At 42.7% G+C, this 16362-nt stretch overlaps 1 protein-coding gene across 2 annotated transcripts in view; it reads right to left on the bottom strand.

The window, feature by feature from the left end:
• Positions 1-3515: 3515 nt before the first annotated feature.
• The window catches only part of Mindy2 (MINDY lysine 48 deubiquitinase 2), a 60843-nt gene continuing 47996 nt past the window's right edge, over positions 3516-16362 (bottom strand). The window contains exons 8-10 of one of the 2 annotated variants that reach the window (XR_006639304.1): positions 14836-15039; positions 10481-10826; positions 3516-5762 (exon numbers count right to left, since the gene is read on the bottom strand). Coding sequence is in view for 1 of the 2 variants with exons in the window: in XM_004673215.2 (XP_004673272.2) it covers positions 10698-10826; positions 14836-15039 (333 nt within the window). In the remaining variant the exon portion in view is untranslated. Of the gene's footprint in view, positions 5763-8432; positions 10827-14835; positions 15040-16362 lie in introns of those variants that run through there. The other variant, XM_004673215.2, reaches the window with a different exon arrangement.

Here is a 16362-nt window from a genome sequence, read left to right as displayed (position 1 = left end):
GCTGACCTGGAATTCACTATGTAGTCTCAGGGTGGCCTCGAACTCCTCTTACCTGTGCCTCCCGAGTGCTGGGATTAAAGTCATACACCACCACGCCTGGCCTCAAATCATTCTTTTGTTAAGTCAAAATCACAGAGAAGGTTCACAGTTTTTCAGGAGAGATAACTCCTCCTAACCTTTTTCATGGAAAATTCCTGTCATCCAGTCCCTCCTCGTTGTGAGGCTGCAGGTGGGAAGGTCGTGGTGAGGCGCCACTTCAGTGTCAGTTCTTAGTTCCGGCGTCAGCGTTCAGAGCCCCGCTTCTGTCAGAGGGAGCCTCCTCTTCAACAAGTACTGGCTCTGAGGACTGATGACCGTCTCCAGCATGAGGAACACAGGAATGGAGGGTCAATGCTGGAGAAATAGCTCAGTTGGTAAATCTCACCCACACGCACATTCTTCTCCAAGCTGTGCAATCCTTCATGTTCCTGATGTTGAACCGTGATATCAATTTCCTGAAATTGTGAGGCCTAATACGAATGTAAAAACTGCAGTGCCTGATGGACAACAATGTCCTGAAAAATGGAACTGTTATAAGTAATGATTGGTTAGTTCCCTGGTTTTTTTTTTTCTTCAGAATACAAAAATAAGAATTTCATAACATTCCCGTATGTGTATATCCTTGGTTTTGGTTTTTGAGGTAGGATCTCACTCTAATCCAGACTGACTTGGAACTCACTTTGTAGTCTCAGGCTGGCTTCGAACTCATGGCGATCCTCCTATCTTGGCTTAAAGATGTTCATCATCATGTCCCAGTATCCGTGTGTGTGTGTGTGTGTGTGTGTGTGTATGTGTGTGTGTATGTGCACTGAGGTAGGGTCTCACTCTAGTCCAGGCTGACCTGGAATTCACTATGTAGTCCCAGGGTGGCCTCTAACTCACAGTGATCCTCCTACGTCTGCCTCCCGAGTGCTGGGATTAAAGGTGTGCGCCGCCACGCCCAGTTTATCCTAGTGTTTTGCTCAAATTTCTTCCCATGGTTCCCTCCCTTGTTCTCCTTACTTTACTCCTCCTGTCCATCTTCTTCTTCCCCCCCAAATAGTTTCTTACCCGCTTTAATGTCATATGGAAAATTTAGACTGTGCATATGAGAGAGAAAACATGCTATTTGTCCGAGTTCAGCTCGAGGTGATGATCTCCAGTTTGAGATATCTTCTTGCAAATGACTTAAGTGCATTTTTCTTTATTCCAGAGTAAAAAGTCCTGGGTGTATATGTCACATCTTATTTATTCACCCGTCTGTTGACTGCCATCCAGGTTGGTTCTGGGTTTGGCTGCTGTGAACGGAAGTGCTGCAGTCAGTGTGCCTGTACAAGGGTCTCTGTGGAATGTTGACTTGTCAGTTGTAATTTAAACAGACCAGAGTTAGTATTTGAATTCAAACCTGGCCAGGCTTGGCTTGACTTCTGGATGTTGGTGAGTGCAGTGGTGGGGGCCTGACCACGCTTGGCTTTGGATCTAGGTTCTAACTTGGAGGCGTAATGGAGTGGGAAGGCACAGAGCAGGGGAGGAGTGCTGCTGTGTTTCTGAGGCTACCAGGGGAGCTCCGTGGGGGACGACAGAGTAAGGGTTTTCGTTCAGGGGGGCATAATGGAGTATGGATTTTAGTTCTGTGTGTCCCTTTGATATTAAAGAAGTCAGTTTCATAGATTATTAACCTTACTTAGAGCATAGGCAAGCAGTAACCACATAATAGGGGCAATCTGGATGATACTTTCGTCTTCAACTGATAGGCTCGTGCGTCCTGCCTCAGCCTCCGAGAGGTGGGATTCCAGAAGTGCCCTCATGCTATGTCTTCTAAACAGACATTTGAATTCTAAGTGTCAGTGGTCTGAAAATCAACATACAAAGGTATAATGCCTGTTTTTTAAAAATATTTTTATTTATTTGCAAACAGAGATAGAAGAATGGGCGCATCAGGACGTCCAGTTGCTGCAAGCCAACTCCACATGCAAGTGCCACTTTGTGCATCTGGCTTTAGGTGTGTACTGGGGAATCAAACCAGGGTGGTTACACTTTTCAGACAGCTGAGCTAATTCTCCAGCCCTATAATGCCTGTTTTAAAGTTCACAAAAATTAAGAAAAATAAAAAGCTAGATGGGTGGGGAGATGTGCATAAGGATGTCTGCCTGCAAGGCCTGCCAGCCTGGGTTCAATTCCCCAGCATTCATGTAAAGCTGGATGCAAAACTGGTGCACTGGAAAAAAAGTAGATTCGGGCGTGGTGGTGCTCTCCTATAATCCCAGCACTCGGGAGGTAGAGGTGGGAGGACCGCCATGAGTTCGAGGCCACCCTGACACTACATAGTGAATTTCAGGCCAGCCCAAGGCTAGAGTGAGATCCTACCTCGTAAAAACAAAAAAAAAAAACAAACCTAAAATAGAAAACAAAACAAAACAAAAACAAACCTGGTGCTTGAATATGGCATTCATTTGCAGCAGCAAGAAGCTATGACATGCCCATATGTTCATACACACATGTGAAAATCAATAAAAAAATTTTAACAACTACAGTCCATGATAACTGCTGTGTGTGAGGGAAGGTTACAATATGTGTGAATGGATGGGAGAGGGGGCCAGGAGATGTCTCAGTGGATAAAACACTTGCTGGCAAGTGTGAGTACCCAAGTCCAGCTCCCCAGAGCCCATGTAAGAACTCAAGACTCTGGGTGGGACGTGGTGGCGCACACCTTTAATCCCAGCACTTGGCAGGAAAAGGTAGGATCACCATGAGCTCTACGTCACCCTGAGACTACATAGTGAATTCCAGGTCAGCCTGGACTAGAGTGAGACTCTACCTTGAAAAAAACCAAAAAAAAAAAAAAAAAAAAAAAAAAAGGGAGGTAATATGATGGAGAATGGAATTTCAAAGGAGAAAGTGTGTGTGGGGGGGAGGGAATTAACACGGGATTTTTTTTATAATCATGGAAAATGCTAATAAAAATTAAAAAAACAAAAGACACTGTAGTGTGGGAGTCTGTGATCTGAGTGTGCCTAACCTCACAACAGGAGGTGGAAACGGGAGAGCCACCTGGAAGGTGGCACCTGATTAATGCCACAGGAACAACAAACAAGGGGGAAGGTCAAGGACGAAGATCCCAGGCTGTCCTCTGACCGCCACACGAACCCTGCCCCACAGAACACAGGGTAAGATGCTTAGTTCTGTGTACAGCTGAGATGGGAGGACTGTAGGGTAAAAAATACTTAGAATTGACTTGAGGAAATTATCCTTTTCACCCTTCCTAACTTACTGTCAGGAAAGTGACACCTAACAAGCCTATTAGTGTGAACCAAGTAGCTAGCTGTGGTGCAGAGTTGTTTACTGAATGTCCCCTGTGGGGAAAGTCTTTATCAAACAACAGTCTTAAGCATTCTAGAGTGAATCCTAGGTCAATATGGTTACAAAGGCAACTTCTCACTTTCCCAGCCTGGCAAAACAGCTGCTGAAAGATATGCATTTACATCGCAGAGAGGCTGTTCAGTCTAAATATCAAAGTTTATTGAAATAAAATATAATCTATAATAAAAAATACTACAGGTGTAATCCACTGGTTACAGCTTTAAGTGTATTAACAAAAACATCCAACATGTTAATCTGATGACACTACACCATGGTACAACAAATGTGAAATTAAACATTGAATAATACTGAACAGTTGTGTCAGAAATTTTTTTTACTTTCCCACCTATATTTATAACGTGTTTTTAGGAATATCTTCCGAAAATGAAGCTCTGGAAAGTTCAAGATGTACTCTTCAGAGTTGTTTTAGCATAATTAGCATTTAAAACAATAAAACTTATCTCACAGAAATCAGTTCATCCCTAAGACGGGTAGACACATATTAAGTGTCTTTTCTCAATGCATCTCAGGCCTCTCATGTTAATCTCTAGGGTTGTGATGATTTTACTTGCAGTTAAAACAAGAATGATCTCTCAGAAGCAGAAAGACTGTGCAGACAGGGAAAGAGCGAGATAAAAGCAGGCACTGCAGCAGTCTCTTTGAGAATGCTGCTCCAACTGGCCTGACACAAACCATCCACACATCAGAGCAAAGCCGGCGAGGAGAAAGAACACATGCTTCTCCCGCGTGCTGTGACTAGAAATTACCGAGTTTTCTGCAGCCACGATTCCATTTCACTTGCTATTCTCCCAAATCTGTGTTTTAGCCTAATTATTCAGCCCAGCTGGATGAGGGCAAGACTCACATGCATTGGGAGAGGCCTCCGGGAACTTGGAAGCCGCCGGTCCCTCAGTCTTCTGTTCTGCCATCCTGCTTACGTGTTATGTGTGTGCATCTCATTTTTATTGAGGAAAATATAATCTTAACAAACACCGCCGAGTGATTTTCAAAACTTCATTTTTTTAAAATAAAGCAAAGATGTGCTACGTACTCTGAAAAAAAAATGGCCGTTTCATGTAAGTAATATGTGAGGAACAGTAACAAGAATTCTGCACAAAACTATGGTATTTAATTCAAAGGCTTAAATGCTGACCTCAGTCTTAACGCACAGCACATTCTTTCCAGCTGCTTTGCATGACCTTTCAGAGTCTCCTTGGACATGTCACTGGCGAGTTGAAATGCCCACCTGAGTGTCCTGACTCTACATAAAGCTGTGATATAACTGCTGGAGCCTAGGGAGCCAGGCTCACCTACAGGGAGAAGATGCCGCTGAGTCCTCTAACAGCACAGTACTCCCTGCTTCTCAGACAGGAGACCGCAGTGCTAGTTGGTATAAAACTACAGGAGTGACCAGAGGCAAATCATTTAGTGATATTATAAAGAGGTTTTTGCTACCAATGTCAGGAAAAGTAGAAAGGCTTATAGAATAATGCAGCTCTTTTGTTCTTTAAACCTCCCTTGGTTCCAAGGCTAGGCCTTGTCTGTTTTTAATTTCTGCCGTGGGATCTGTTTCAACGCCGTCCTCGGGAGAGAACTGTGTCAGCTGGACAAGTCTCGCACTCTTTCTCAGAACAAAGGCGAACTTGAGGCAGTAGTGGCAAATTTTTACCCTGTTTGTCGAATTTAATTTTCTTGAGATCAGAAGAGACACACTAGAAGCTAGAACCCTACACGTGAAAAAAATCTATGTCTGTAGCAACCTGTCAAACTCTTCTAGCAGCGCAACCACGGCGTTCAGTAAAGACATGCAGGAGTCCCATGTCAGCAAGGCCTCCGCGGCTCAGCTGGCCCTTCCATCTGACCTCCTCTAGTTTGGAGTTGATTCTGTTCAAGAAGCCTTTAATTTTAAAATGTAGCTAATTCCAATGCGTCACTTGAGAAGAGTAACTTCGACTCCTCAAAACTTTTCCTAAGAGTTTCAGAAGTGTTGGACAATAAAAATAAGAGAGTACATTATGAGACAACCCAAGAACTCGCTGAGTCCAACATTCTCTGCCATTTTCAGTCACTGTCTAAAAGGAATTTCATTGCACACAATCAAATTACATTTTGCAATAAAGTGCACAAATAATCCCAAAATGATAGCATCCGAGAAATCCAAATCCCACCCACATATGTGTTAGTGACCTGATAGCACTATTCCACGAAGGAAAAGGCAAAGAAAATCTAGACATTTAGAACAGCAAAAGATATTGGGAAAAGTAGATTTTTAAAGTGCTCTTTATACTCCCAAAGTACTCTTGATTTTGACACGATAGTCAACCAAACAAAAGTCGCAGTGCAGTATATTTTTGGGAAGACATGGTGTCGTACTCGAGAGAAATCTGCAAACGAACAACACGATAAAAACTGATTTAAGTAATTGGGGGAAAATGTCTGCACATTCTAGAACAAAGAGTTGTATTGTCTGTGATCATTTTCTTAATAGTGCTTCAACTGTGGCCTTGATTTCGGAGCACAAAGCAGTATGAGGGAGAGCGCAACCCACACATATTTAGAGAAAACTGAGGCACGGAATGTTTGCCTCAGGCAAAACATGAGTTCAGGTTTTTGTGTGTGTTTGCTGTTGGAGACAGGATCTTGTTATGTAGCTCAGGCTGGCCTTGAACTTGTGATTCTCTTGCCTCAGCCTTCCAAGTGCTGGGATTACAGGTCTAGAAAAAGTCAGGATCTTGAATCCCACCCATCCATTTCCTTACAATAGAAGCTGTACACTACCTGCAATAACATCTCTACTTTTTTCTATCAAACATTAATTTTTCAACTATATTTTAAGTAGCATGGCTGAGGCTGAGTCTGTGGTAGGGAGAGCCTCTAAATGTCCAACCATGCTTAAAAGTAACTGGTATAATAAATAAGAAAGCTAGGCTAAATAGAATCAATTTGTTGTTTGTTTTTTAAAAGAAAATTTAAATAGGGCTGGAGAGATTGCTCCGTGGTTAAGGCACTTGCCTATGGAGCCTAACGACCCAGGTTCAGTTCCCTGGTACCCATGTAAATCCAGATGTACAAAGTGGCACATGTGTCTGGAGTTATTTTGCAGTGGCTGGAGGCTCTGGCATGCCCATTTTCTAAATCCCCCCCCCCCGCTTGCAAATAAATAAGTATTTTTTAAAGGGGATGGAGAAATGCTTAGTGGTTAAGGTGTTTGCCTATAAAGCCTAAGGACCCAGGTTCAATTCTCCAGGACCCATGTAAAGTCAGATGCACAGGGTGGCACATGCATCTGGAGTTCACTTGCAGTGGCTAGAGGCTCTGGTGCACCCATTCTCTCCCTCTTTCCTTGCAAATAAATAAAAACTACTACTACTACTACTACTAATAATAATAATAATAAAGGTAAAAGAAAGTTTAAATAAACCAGGTAGGCTGACAGGTGCCTACAGCCCCAGCACTTGGGAAGATGAGGCAGAAGACTCTGGCTTTGGAGGTGCTAGAGCTACAACATCAACTGCAGGCTAGCTTGGCTGCATGGCAAGACCCTATGTAAAAACCAAAACCAAATCTGTAAGTAGCTGAGGACAGCTGCGGGAATTCTTGTTGCAGTTCCTCTGCAGGGTGGGCCTGAGCCCTGTGTCAGGGTAACTGCGGGGAGCCCAGGCCCTGGCCCTCCTTCCCAAGAGCATTGGCTTGGAGTGAGCTGAGATGCTAGGAAGCATCAAATTCCAATTTCTGCTAGCATATCTTTATAACAATGTTAAGTTTACAAAGTATTGTGGGGGGAAAAAATCTCTTAAATACAAAATGCTTACTGTGGGGTTCAGTCAGCTAAAAACTGCTAGTAACTTGCTCAATCAAGCCTAGGTCACCAAGTATGACGAAGTTTTCCAAACCCAATATGGGACAAGTAGTCAAGTGCAGGAAGTATGAGGCAAAATCATGTATGCCAGAATCAGATCCTCATCTTAAATCTCTGTTCCGTTTAGATACTAACCTGACCTTGAACATGGAAAAGTTACTTCACCTCAGCCCAGGGCACTGGCAGAGAGCCAGTGCCAGCTTTAACTGCTCAGTGTGTCTGCAGATGTGTGTGTGTGTGTACATGCCTGCGCGTGCACTGGAGACTGAACTCAGAACTGTGTACATGATAGGCAAGAGATCTACCACTGGGTGGTACCCACCCAGTCTGTGGGTGTGCATACGTGTGTGTGCAATTTTTTTTTTTTCAAGGCAGGGTCTCACTATCCAGTCCAGGCTGACCTAGATGTCACTATGTAGCCTCAGTGTGGCCTTGAACTCACAACACCTGCCTCCTAAGTGCTGAGATTAAAGGTGTGTGTGTGCCACCACGCCTGGCTTTTTAAAATGTTGACTCTTAACTTTAACAGAAACTTTTCAGATTGATTTGAGAATCTCACAAAGTCAGGGAAATTTGCTTTACAAACACACAATTGCACAGCTTAAGTGCTCCTAAGTGTAAATTCACTGCAAGTCACAGCAGTTAATATAAAGAGATTACACATACTGGTAAAGACTGCTGCTGACCTCAGAGAACATGGTCTGGATGGCTACGGAAAGGCATGACCCCAGCCTTCTCCTGCTGTTCTGCCAACTTGGCTACTGATGGGCACATTGGCTTAAGTGTGCCTTTAATCTAGCCTAAGAGGGTAAACCCCAACATGTTCAATTTCCAATTTCCTTTCTTTTCGAGGTAGGGTCTCACTCTAGCTCAGGCTGACCTGGAAGTCACTATATAATCTCAGGGTGGCCTCCTCAAACTCATAGTGATCCTCCTACCTCTGCCTCTCCAGTGTTGGGATTAAAGGTGTGTGCCACCACGCCCAGCTCAAATTCCAATTTCTGCTAGCATACCTTTATAACAATGTCAACTTTACAAAGTATTGTGGGGGGAAAAAAAAAACTCTTAAAATATCACCATGGACCCAAGCAAGCAATGAAATGCCTGAATATATAATTTGTTACCTTGAGCAAAATATAAGAAAACAAAGACACAGAAGCTCTTGCATCCCTGATAGCTTTCAAGGACAGAAAAATAGGATGTCAGAAATTGTTTAATAGAATTAAACATTTGATTCCCCCCACAGTAATTAAGGTAAATATTATTACTCTTGGCATACCAAACTGAATTTCAGGAATGTAACAGTCTGACTTGGAAGTACGACATAGAAAAAGACTGAATTAACAAACACTGCACTGAGCGCTGGCTCCTGTCAGGAGCTCTGACGTGTGGCTGGCAGCGGTGCTGCTGGTCGGAGTGTGGCGTGCTCTGAGTTTTTGCTTCTAGAGGGAACACAGCATGGCAGTGTTATCTTTGGAACAAATTAAGAAGACAGTAAAAAAGAAAAAAAGTGACAAGAATAATTTCATACATATATTCTTTAAGGAAAATAAATAGATTTAGTAAATATGGAGAAAATAAGCCTCAGTAGACTTTTAAATTAGTCAAAGTTTTTGTTTTCTACAATAAATTTTAGTGTACTGCTCTCAGAAAAATAAACTTTGATGTTTGAGTTTCTCCTTCAACCAGTGGTGAGTTCATAAGTAAACCGGGTTTAGGTCCACCTGCTCCAGCCCACAGAGCTCTGTGGACTACCTGATTTACCTATGTGGGTGAATATCTAGGTTATAGTAAAGAGCTCACAAAATACTGTACATCTGAGTTTTGTACCTCAGTGTCTCTAGGTAATCTGAAGACATAACAAATTGTATAACATGAACAGACATGCAGTATGGAAAGCCATTTTCAAAGATGCAGCGTGGCCCTAGATGTTTCTCTCTTAGGATAAGCTCTACCATACATGAGCCTTTACTGTTTACACACAGACCTGTAACTGGTTCTGGATTATGGAAAAAGTTACTAACGATAGCTTACAAAAATCGAAACCACATTATTTTGTAGTCCCTCGTCACTTCCAGACCCCAAGAACTATTCTCCCATGAGACATTCAGTTTGTGCTGCTCTTACACAAACATGTTACCTAGGCTCCAGGCAAACCACACAGCTACCTGCAGCACAAAGTGTCTTTTCAAAAGTGACTAAAGCAAACCTTAAAGACAAAGAATATAAACAGGACCATTAAGGATAGCTTTCCAAACTATATCTAGAAATACAGGAAAATAAGTGTTGCCTCATAATACAGTTAAATAAATATTCTTTTTGAATCCTATAAACATTATAAGATGTTTTAGGTTTATTTGGTTCTCATAAGTTAAAAAAATCTGATTGCTTTTACATAATCCCTCCAGACTCTTACACTCAGATTGCATTAATGTCTTTTCACTAGATCAGAGATCACCTCTCAGAAATGTGCTTTTTGTTGGTTTTAATAGGTATACTTAGTTTGCTAACAATAAACATGATTCAAAATTTAAGGTTCAAGGTAATTCTAGAAAAAGGTAGACAGTGAACTAACTCTCAGCTCTTCCACATCCGCATGTTTACAGGGCCCAGCACCCACTGTGACTTCCTCTCTCTGCTTGCTTACCACTTTGTTAAAAGACAGTAGTTATGACCCAGGTACCTCTTCAAAGTTGTCAAAATTCCTCAAAATCGCACAACACTACAAAGTCAATACCTCATTCAGATTGGTTATGAGTATTAGTGTTATGTAATTTTTTGCTACTGGAAAGGAAATAAAAATCTTTGTTTTTCTGTCTAAACTGAGTCCCAAGCTCCACAGTCAGAACTTGAGATAACATCTAAAATGTCCATTACTGCAGGAAGGAAATGTTGTGCTGCTCAAGGGTTGAGCTAGCCCACTACACAAGGAAGGATAACTTATTCCTGCTGTTTTGTCTCTTTCCCCCTTTGCTTTTGAAATCCCTATATTAAATCCCTGGCTTCTCATGGATTAGAACATAATTTCACAATGTGAAAGTTTCACAACTATTGTGCTAATAATCACATTTCAAGAAGGAATCAGACAAGATCAGTTACCTTCATTCATTATTAGAACAGAAGATACATAGCTTACTAACTGATGTGAGTCATGAATGTCACTGTGACACGCCACCACCTGCTGTGACTGGCTGATCTGGCTGCCAGTGCAGTGTTTCCATGAACGACAGCACAGCAATTCACCTTGTAGTAGAGAGCTCCAGCTCCAGCTCTGGCTCCGGCTCATGGAGGGTGCTGTGCTGTCCCTTGAAAAGGTCTGATTGTAACAGAACACCTCTCCCTGCAAAGACACGCGAAGCCACTGGGGGATCAGGCACAGACGGTATTGATGGCTCCTCCTCCTCCTGTGCTTCCTCCTTCCAGTCGCCCGAGTAGTGGCTCCAGCAGAATCCAACACTTGTTACAAAATGACACAGCTATTCTTTTCCTTTTCCTTTTCTTTCTCTTTTTCCCGAGGTTCCTTTCGTTTACGTTCACTGCTCCCAGTCTGTCTTCCACTTGCTGGAGAGGCTTCTGCTGGCTGGCTTTGCTATGAAAACAACAACAACAAAAAAACAGGAAGAAATCACTCCCAACGGTTCTCCCATCCAAGGGCTAACCTGGCCTGACATGCTTAGCTTCTGAGATCAGAAGAGACTGGCAAGTTCTGGATGGGTGGTATAGGTCCTATCTATGGGCACTTAATCACGGCTGTCCAGAGAAGCAACAAGAGACAAGTATCACACAGGACAAGGAAGTTACTGGTATACAGGCCCATTATATACCAGGGCAAAATATCCCCCCAAAGACACTCATGCTTGAACACTCAACCCCCGGCTGCTGGTGCTGTTGGGAGGTCATGGGACCTGGGAATAGGGCGCAGTTGGCCCATGTAGGACCCCGGAGGTGGGTCTTGAAGGTTATAAATAGCCTGGCCTGGCTCAGTGATACAAAGGATGGCAAAGGTTGTGCTACCATCTCCCGCAAGCAGAGGCTGAGCCCTGTCCCTGTCCAGACACCACCATGATGGACTCTACTTTCTAAACCTTTCTTCCCTTAAGTTGCTTTGATCAAGTAAGAGAGAAGTAACTGTTCTAGATAAATAAATGTATTCATTATTCCAAATACATGAAACTTTTATTTTATTTGGGCAGAGTCTCACAATAGCATGAATTAATCTGCAAATCTGTAGCTCAGACTGGCCTGAACTCATTGCAATCCTCCTAACTCAGTCTCCCAAGTGCTGGGATTAAAGCTGTGAGCCACCACACGAGGCCAAATATATGGAATTTCTAATCATAAATTATACATAAGGAGCTGGAGAAATTGCTCAATGGTTAAGGCACTTGCTTGCAAAGCCTACAAACTCTGTACCCCAGTAACCACTTAAAACCAAATACCTAAGGTGGCATATGCATCTGCAGTTTGTTTGCAGTGGCTAGAGGCTCAGGGTGCCCATTATTTTTCTCTAAATAAATAATGATAAATTACACATAAGCCTCTAATTTAAGAAATATTTATGTTGAAGTTTAAGCATGTTAAAGAGGGCTGGACAGATTGGTCAGTGGTTAAAGGTGCTTGCAAAGCCAGAGGGTCTGGGTTCAAGTTTTAGTACCCACAGAAAGCCAAATACACTAAGTGGCCCATGTGTTTGGAGTCTTGTTCAAAGTGGCATGAAGCCCTGGCATGCTCATACTCACACACTCCTTTCTCTCTCAAACATAAATTAAAGTTTGTTTTGGTGGTGCACGCCTTCAATCCTAGCACCCGGGAGGCGGAGGTAGGAGGATCGCCATGAGTTCCAGACCACCTTGAGACTACATAGTGAATTCCAGGTCAGCCTGGACTAGGGCAAGACCCTACCTCAAAAAAAAAAAAAACAAACATATATATATAAAACATTTCAAAAAAAGAACGTTGCTGGGCATGGTGGCAATATGTCTTTAACCCTAACACTTAGGAAGCAGAGGTAGGAGGATTGCTGTGAGTTTGAGGCAAGCCTGGAGCTACAAAGCTCCATGTCAGCCTGGGCTACAGTGAGACCCTACCTCAAAAAAAAATGTTAAAGATAGTGACAACTTTTGGTAAACTATAATAGTTCTTCAAGACTTTGTTTGATACCATAATAAACATCTTTTAAAAAATATACATACACACACACATATATAGGGCTGGAGGGATAGCTTAGTGGTTAAGGTGTTAGCCTGCAAAGCAAGGACCCTGGTTCAATTCCCCAGGACCCACGTAAGCCAGATGCACAAGGTGGTGTATGCGTCTGAAGTTTGTTTGCAGTGGCTGGAGGCCCTGGCATGCCCATTCTCTCTGTCTCTCTCTCACACTCTCAAATAAATAAAACTTAAAAAAATAAGCTGGGCATGGCGCATGCCTTTTATCCCAGCACTCGGGAGGTAGAGGTAGGAGGACTGACATGAGTTTGAGGCCACCCTGAGACTCCATAGTGAATTCCAGGCCAACCTGGGCTAGAGTGAGATCCTACCTTGAAAAATCAAACACACACACACACACACACACACACACACACACACATACATACATACATATACATACATACATATTTATTTATTTTAGAGAGAGAAAGAGAATTGGTGTGCCAAGACATCAGCCACTACAATAGAACTCCAGATGCTTGTGCCACCTAGTGGGCATGTGTGAACTTGCACTTGCCTCACCTTTGTGCATCTGGCTTACATGGGATCTGGAGATTTGAACATGGGTTTTTAGGCTTTGCAGGTAAGCACCTTAACTGCTAAGCCAGCTTTCCACCCTGTAATAAACATCTTAAAAGGAGCAGAATCCTGAGTGCTAGGAGTGCAAAATAAGTGTCTTTTGTGAAATCAAAAAACATTCTGAGTGAAAAGCTAATTATAACACGATATGATTTACGTGTTAATGTCTGGATACTTAATATTTGCTTTAGAAACAGAAATTTTATTACTTATTTTAATGTGGACTTACTGACATCTTGATTTTATGTATACCCACATTAAAACGGTACAAATTAACATAAAAGAAAAAGGGCTGGAGAGATGGCCTAGTGGTTAAAGTGCTTGCTTGCAAGCCTGATGGTCCAGGTTAGAATCCTCAGTAAAGCCAGATGCACAAGGTGGCGCATGTGACTTGGAGTTCATTTGCAGTGCAAGAGGAGGCCCTAACACACACATTCTCTCTCTCCCCTTGCAAAAAAAAAAAAAAAAAATATATATATATATATATATATATATACACACACACACACATACATACACACACATACATAAATACATATATATGTGTGTGTGTGTATATATATTATGTATATGTGTATATACATATATATGTATATATATATTTTTTTTTTAAAGAAAAAGGCCCAGGCAGTGGTGGCATATGCCTTTAATCCTAGCACTCAGGAGGCAGAGGTAGGAGGATTGCTGAGAATTTGAGGCCAGCCCTGAGAGTACACAGTGAATTCTAGGTCAGCCTGGGCTAGAGAAGGTCCTTACCTCAAACAAACAAACAACAATGAAACAAAAACAAAATAATAATAATAATAATAATAATAAATAAAACAAAAAAGTCTTTAAATTATCCCAGCACTTGGGAGGCTGAGGTAAGAGGACTGCTGTGAGTTTAAGGTCACCCTGAGACTACATAGTGAATTCCAGGTCAGCTGGACTAGAACAAGGCCCTACCTTGAACAAACAAAACAAAATAATAATAATAATTTCTGACTTAATGGAATGATTAACATTTTGCCTAATTTTTAAAAAATATTTTATTCATTTTTATTTATTTGATAGGGACAGAGAGAGAGAGAAAGAGGCAGATAGAGACACAGAGAGAGAGAATGGGCACGCCAGGGCCTCCAGCCACTGCAAACGAACTCCAGACGCGTGCGCCCCATTGTGCATCTGGCTAACGTGGGTCCTGGGGAATCGAGCCTTGAACCAGGGTCCTTAGGCTTCACAGGCAAGTGCTTAAGTGCTAAGCCATCTCTCCAGCCTGAATGATTAACATTTTGAAACTTATGTGACAAACATTTTCAGAGCTTGAAACATTCAACAAGGAAAGCAAAAACTAGAAAGGCCTCACTTATGTTGGATATTTGGTACATGTTAGAAACTCAGTTAAGTGCCAATATTATTTGTTTCTTACCAGAAACCTCAAAATTAAGTATTATCTTCTATTTTACAGATGGGGAAATGGAACTGTTCAGAGCAGGATGAGCAAAGGTCTTCTAACAGAAAGGAGAAAGACTGAAGCAGGTATTGCAAAGCCACATCTCTCTGGTACTCAGACTGCTTCCCACTCCCAGGAGGCACTTTGTTCATAGGTGTCATTTTGTTCACATCTCCAAGGGGAAAAAAATCTGCCCATGAGAGTCTCTGCAAAAATCATTCTACTAAATCACAAATACATTCTGACAGCCACAGCCATAGGACATGTTAAAAACAACAACAAACACGTGTTTAAATGCTAACCCAGCTAAAGAGCCAGTGCCTAGTTGAAGCAGAATTCCCTCCACTGCTAAAGTGGCCGCCATGTCTGGTCATCCTCACCTGGGCCTGTGGAGAAGCCACCATGGCCGCCTGCGCCTGTGCTTGCACCTGCTCCTGCTCCTGGTAGTACAGAGAGGCCCGTCTGTCCTCCTCCTCCTGAAGCTTCTTTGCCAGTTCCAGGTCACTGATTCCTTCTGGAATTTGTTCCCAATTGATCTCCTGACTCTGCTGTTCTTGCTGTAGAGACAACGCCATCAGGTAGTCCTAAGGAATCAAATTGCAACCATCTTTAGCCTTGAAATTTTACCCACAAGCCATTAGGGGCAAACAGAGACACCAGTAAGTGGGAACTGCTTTTAAAAGTCACAAGAAGCCAGGCATGGTGGCGCACGCCTTTAATCCCAGCACTTGGGAGGCAGAGGTAGGAGGATTGCCATGAGTTCAAGGCCATCTTGAGACTCCACAATGAATTCCAGGTCAGCCTGGTCTAGAGTGAGACCCTACCTCAAAAAACCAAAAAAAAAAAAAAAAAAAAGTCACAAGGGTTTAGCAAAATATAAGTTAGATTTCCAGGCTGAAGAGATGGCTCAGCAGTTAAGGCACTTGCCTACAAAGCATAACGACCTGGGTTCAATTCCCTAGTACAGGGCTGGGCATGGTGTTGCATGCCTTTAATCCCAGCACTGAGGAGGCAGAGGTAGGAGGATTGCTGTGAATCTGAGGCCAAACTGAGACTACATAATGAATTTCAGGTCACCTTGGGCTAGAACAAGACCCTACCTCAAAAAAAAAAAAAAAAAAAGTTTCAAATATGTCCCGATTCCTTCATTTGCCTACCACCCGGTGCTAAATCGTCATCACTCTAGCTCGGTGCTGTCTCTGCTGGCCCATGTCTTTCCCACACACTGTGAACATGGCACTGTGCACATGGCATCTGTAGGAGCACAGGGCAGCTCCTGCTGCAGCTCAATGCCAGGCCCTGAATCCAGTGTGTACTTACAGACACTGGGGATGTCAGGAAAGCCTTACAGGACAATGAATATCAATTGAAAGTTTTAGATAGCTGAGCGTGGTCGCCCTTGCCTTTAATCCTAGCACTCCTGAGGCAGAGGTAGGAAGATAGTTGATAGTTCAAGGCCAGCCTGAGACTACATAGTGAATTCCAGGTTAGTCTGGGCCACAGGGAGACCCTACCTTAAAATAAAATTAGATTAAATTAAAATAAGAAGTTTTAGGGGCTGGAGGGATGGCTTATCCATTAAGGCATTTGCCTGCAAAGCCAAAGGACCCAGGTTTGATTCCCCAGGACCCACATAAGTCAGATGTACAAGGAGGCACATGTGTCTGGAGTTCATTTGCAGTGGCCAGAGGCCCTGGCACACCCACTTTCCCCCCTCCTTTCTCTCTGTTAAACAAATACATAGTCAAGGGTTGATTTTAAAAGAAGTTACTTAGATCAATGAATTGACATTTGAAAAAACTATACTGCAGAGACCAGCCTCAAACTCTGTAGCATGACATCCTCCTCCTCGTTTTCCAAGTGGCGGTGACTCCAGGTACATGCCACCGCGCCTGGCTTGGATGTGC

The sequence above is a fragment of the Jaculus jaculus genome, chromosome 10, assembly GCF_020740685.1.
Source record: "Jaculus jaculus isolate mJacJac1 chromosome 10, mJacJac1.mat.Y.cur, whole genome shotgun sequence".
NCBI lineage: Eukaryota > Metazoa > Chordata > Mammalia > Rodentia > Dipodidae > Jaculus > Jaculus jaculus.
This window is presented reverse-complemented; position numbering and strand designations above follow the sequence as displayed.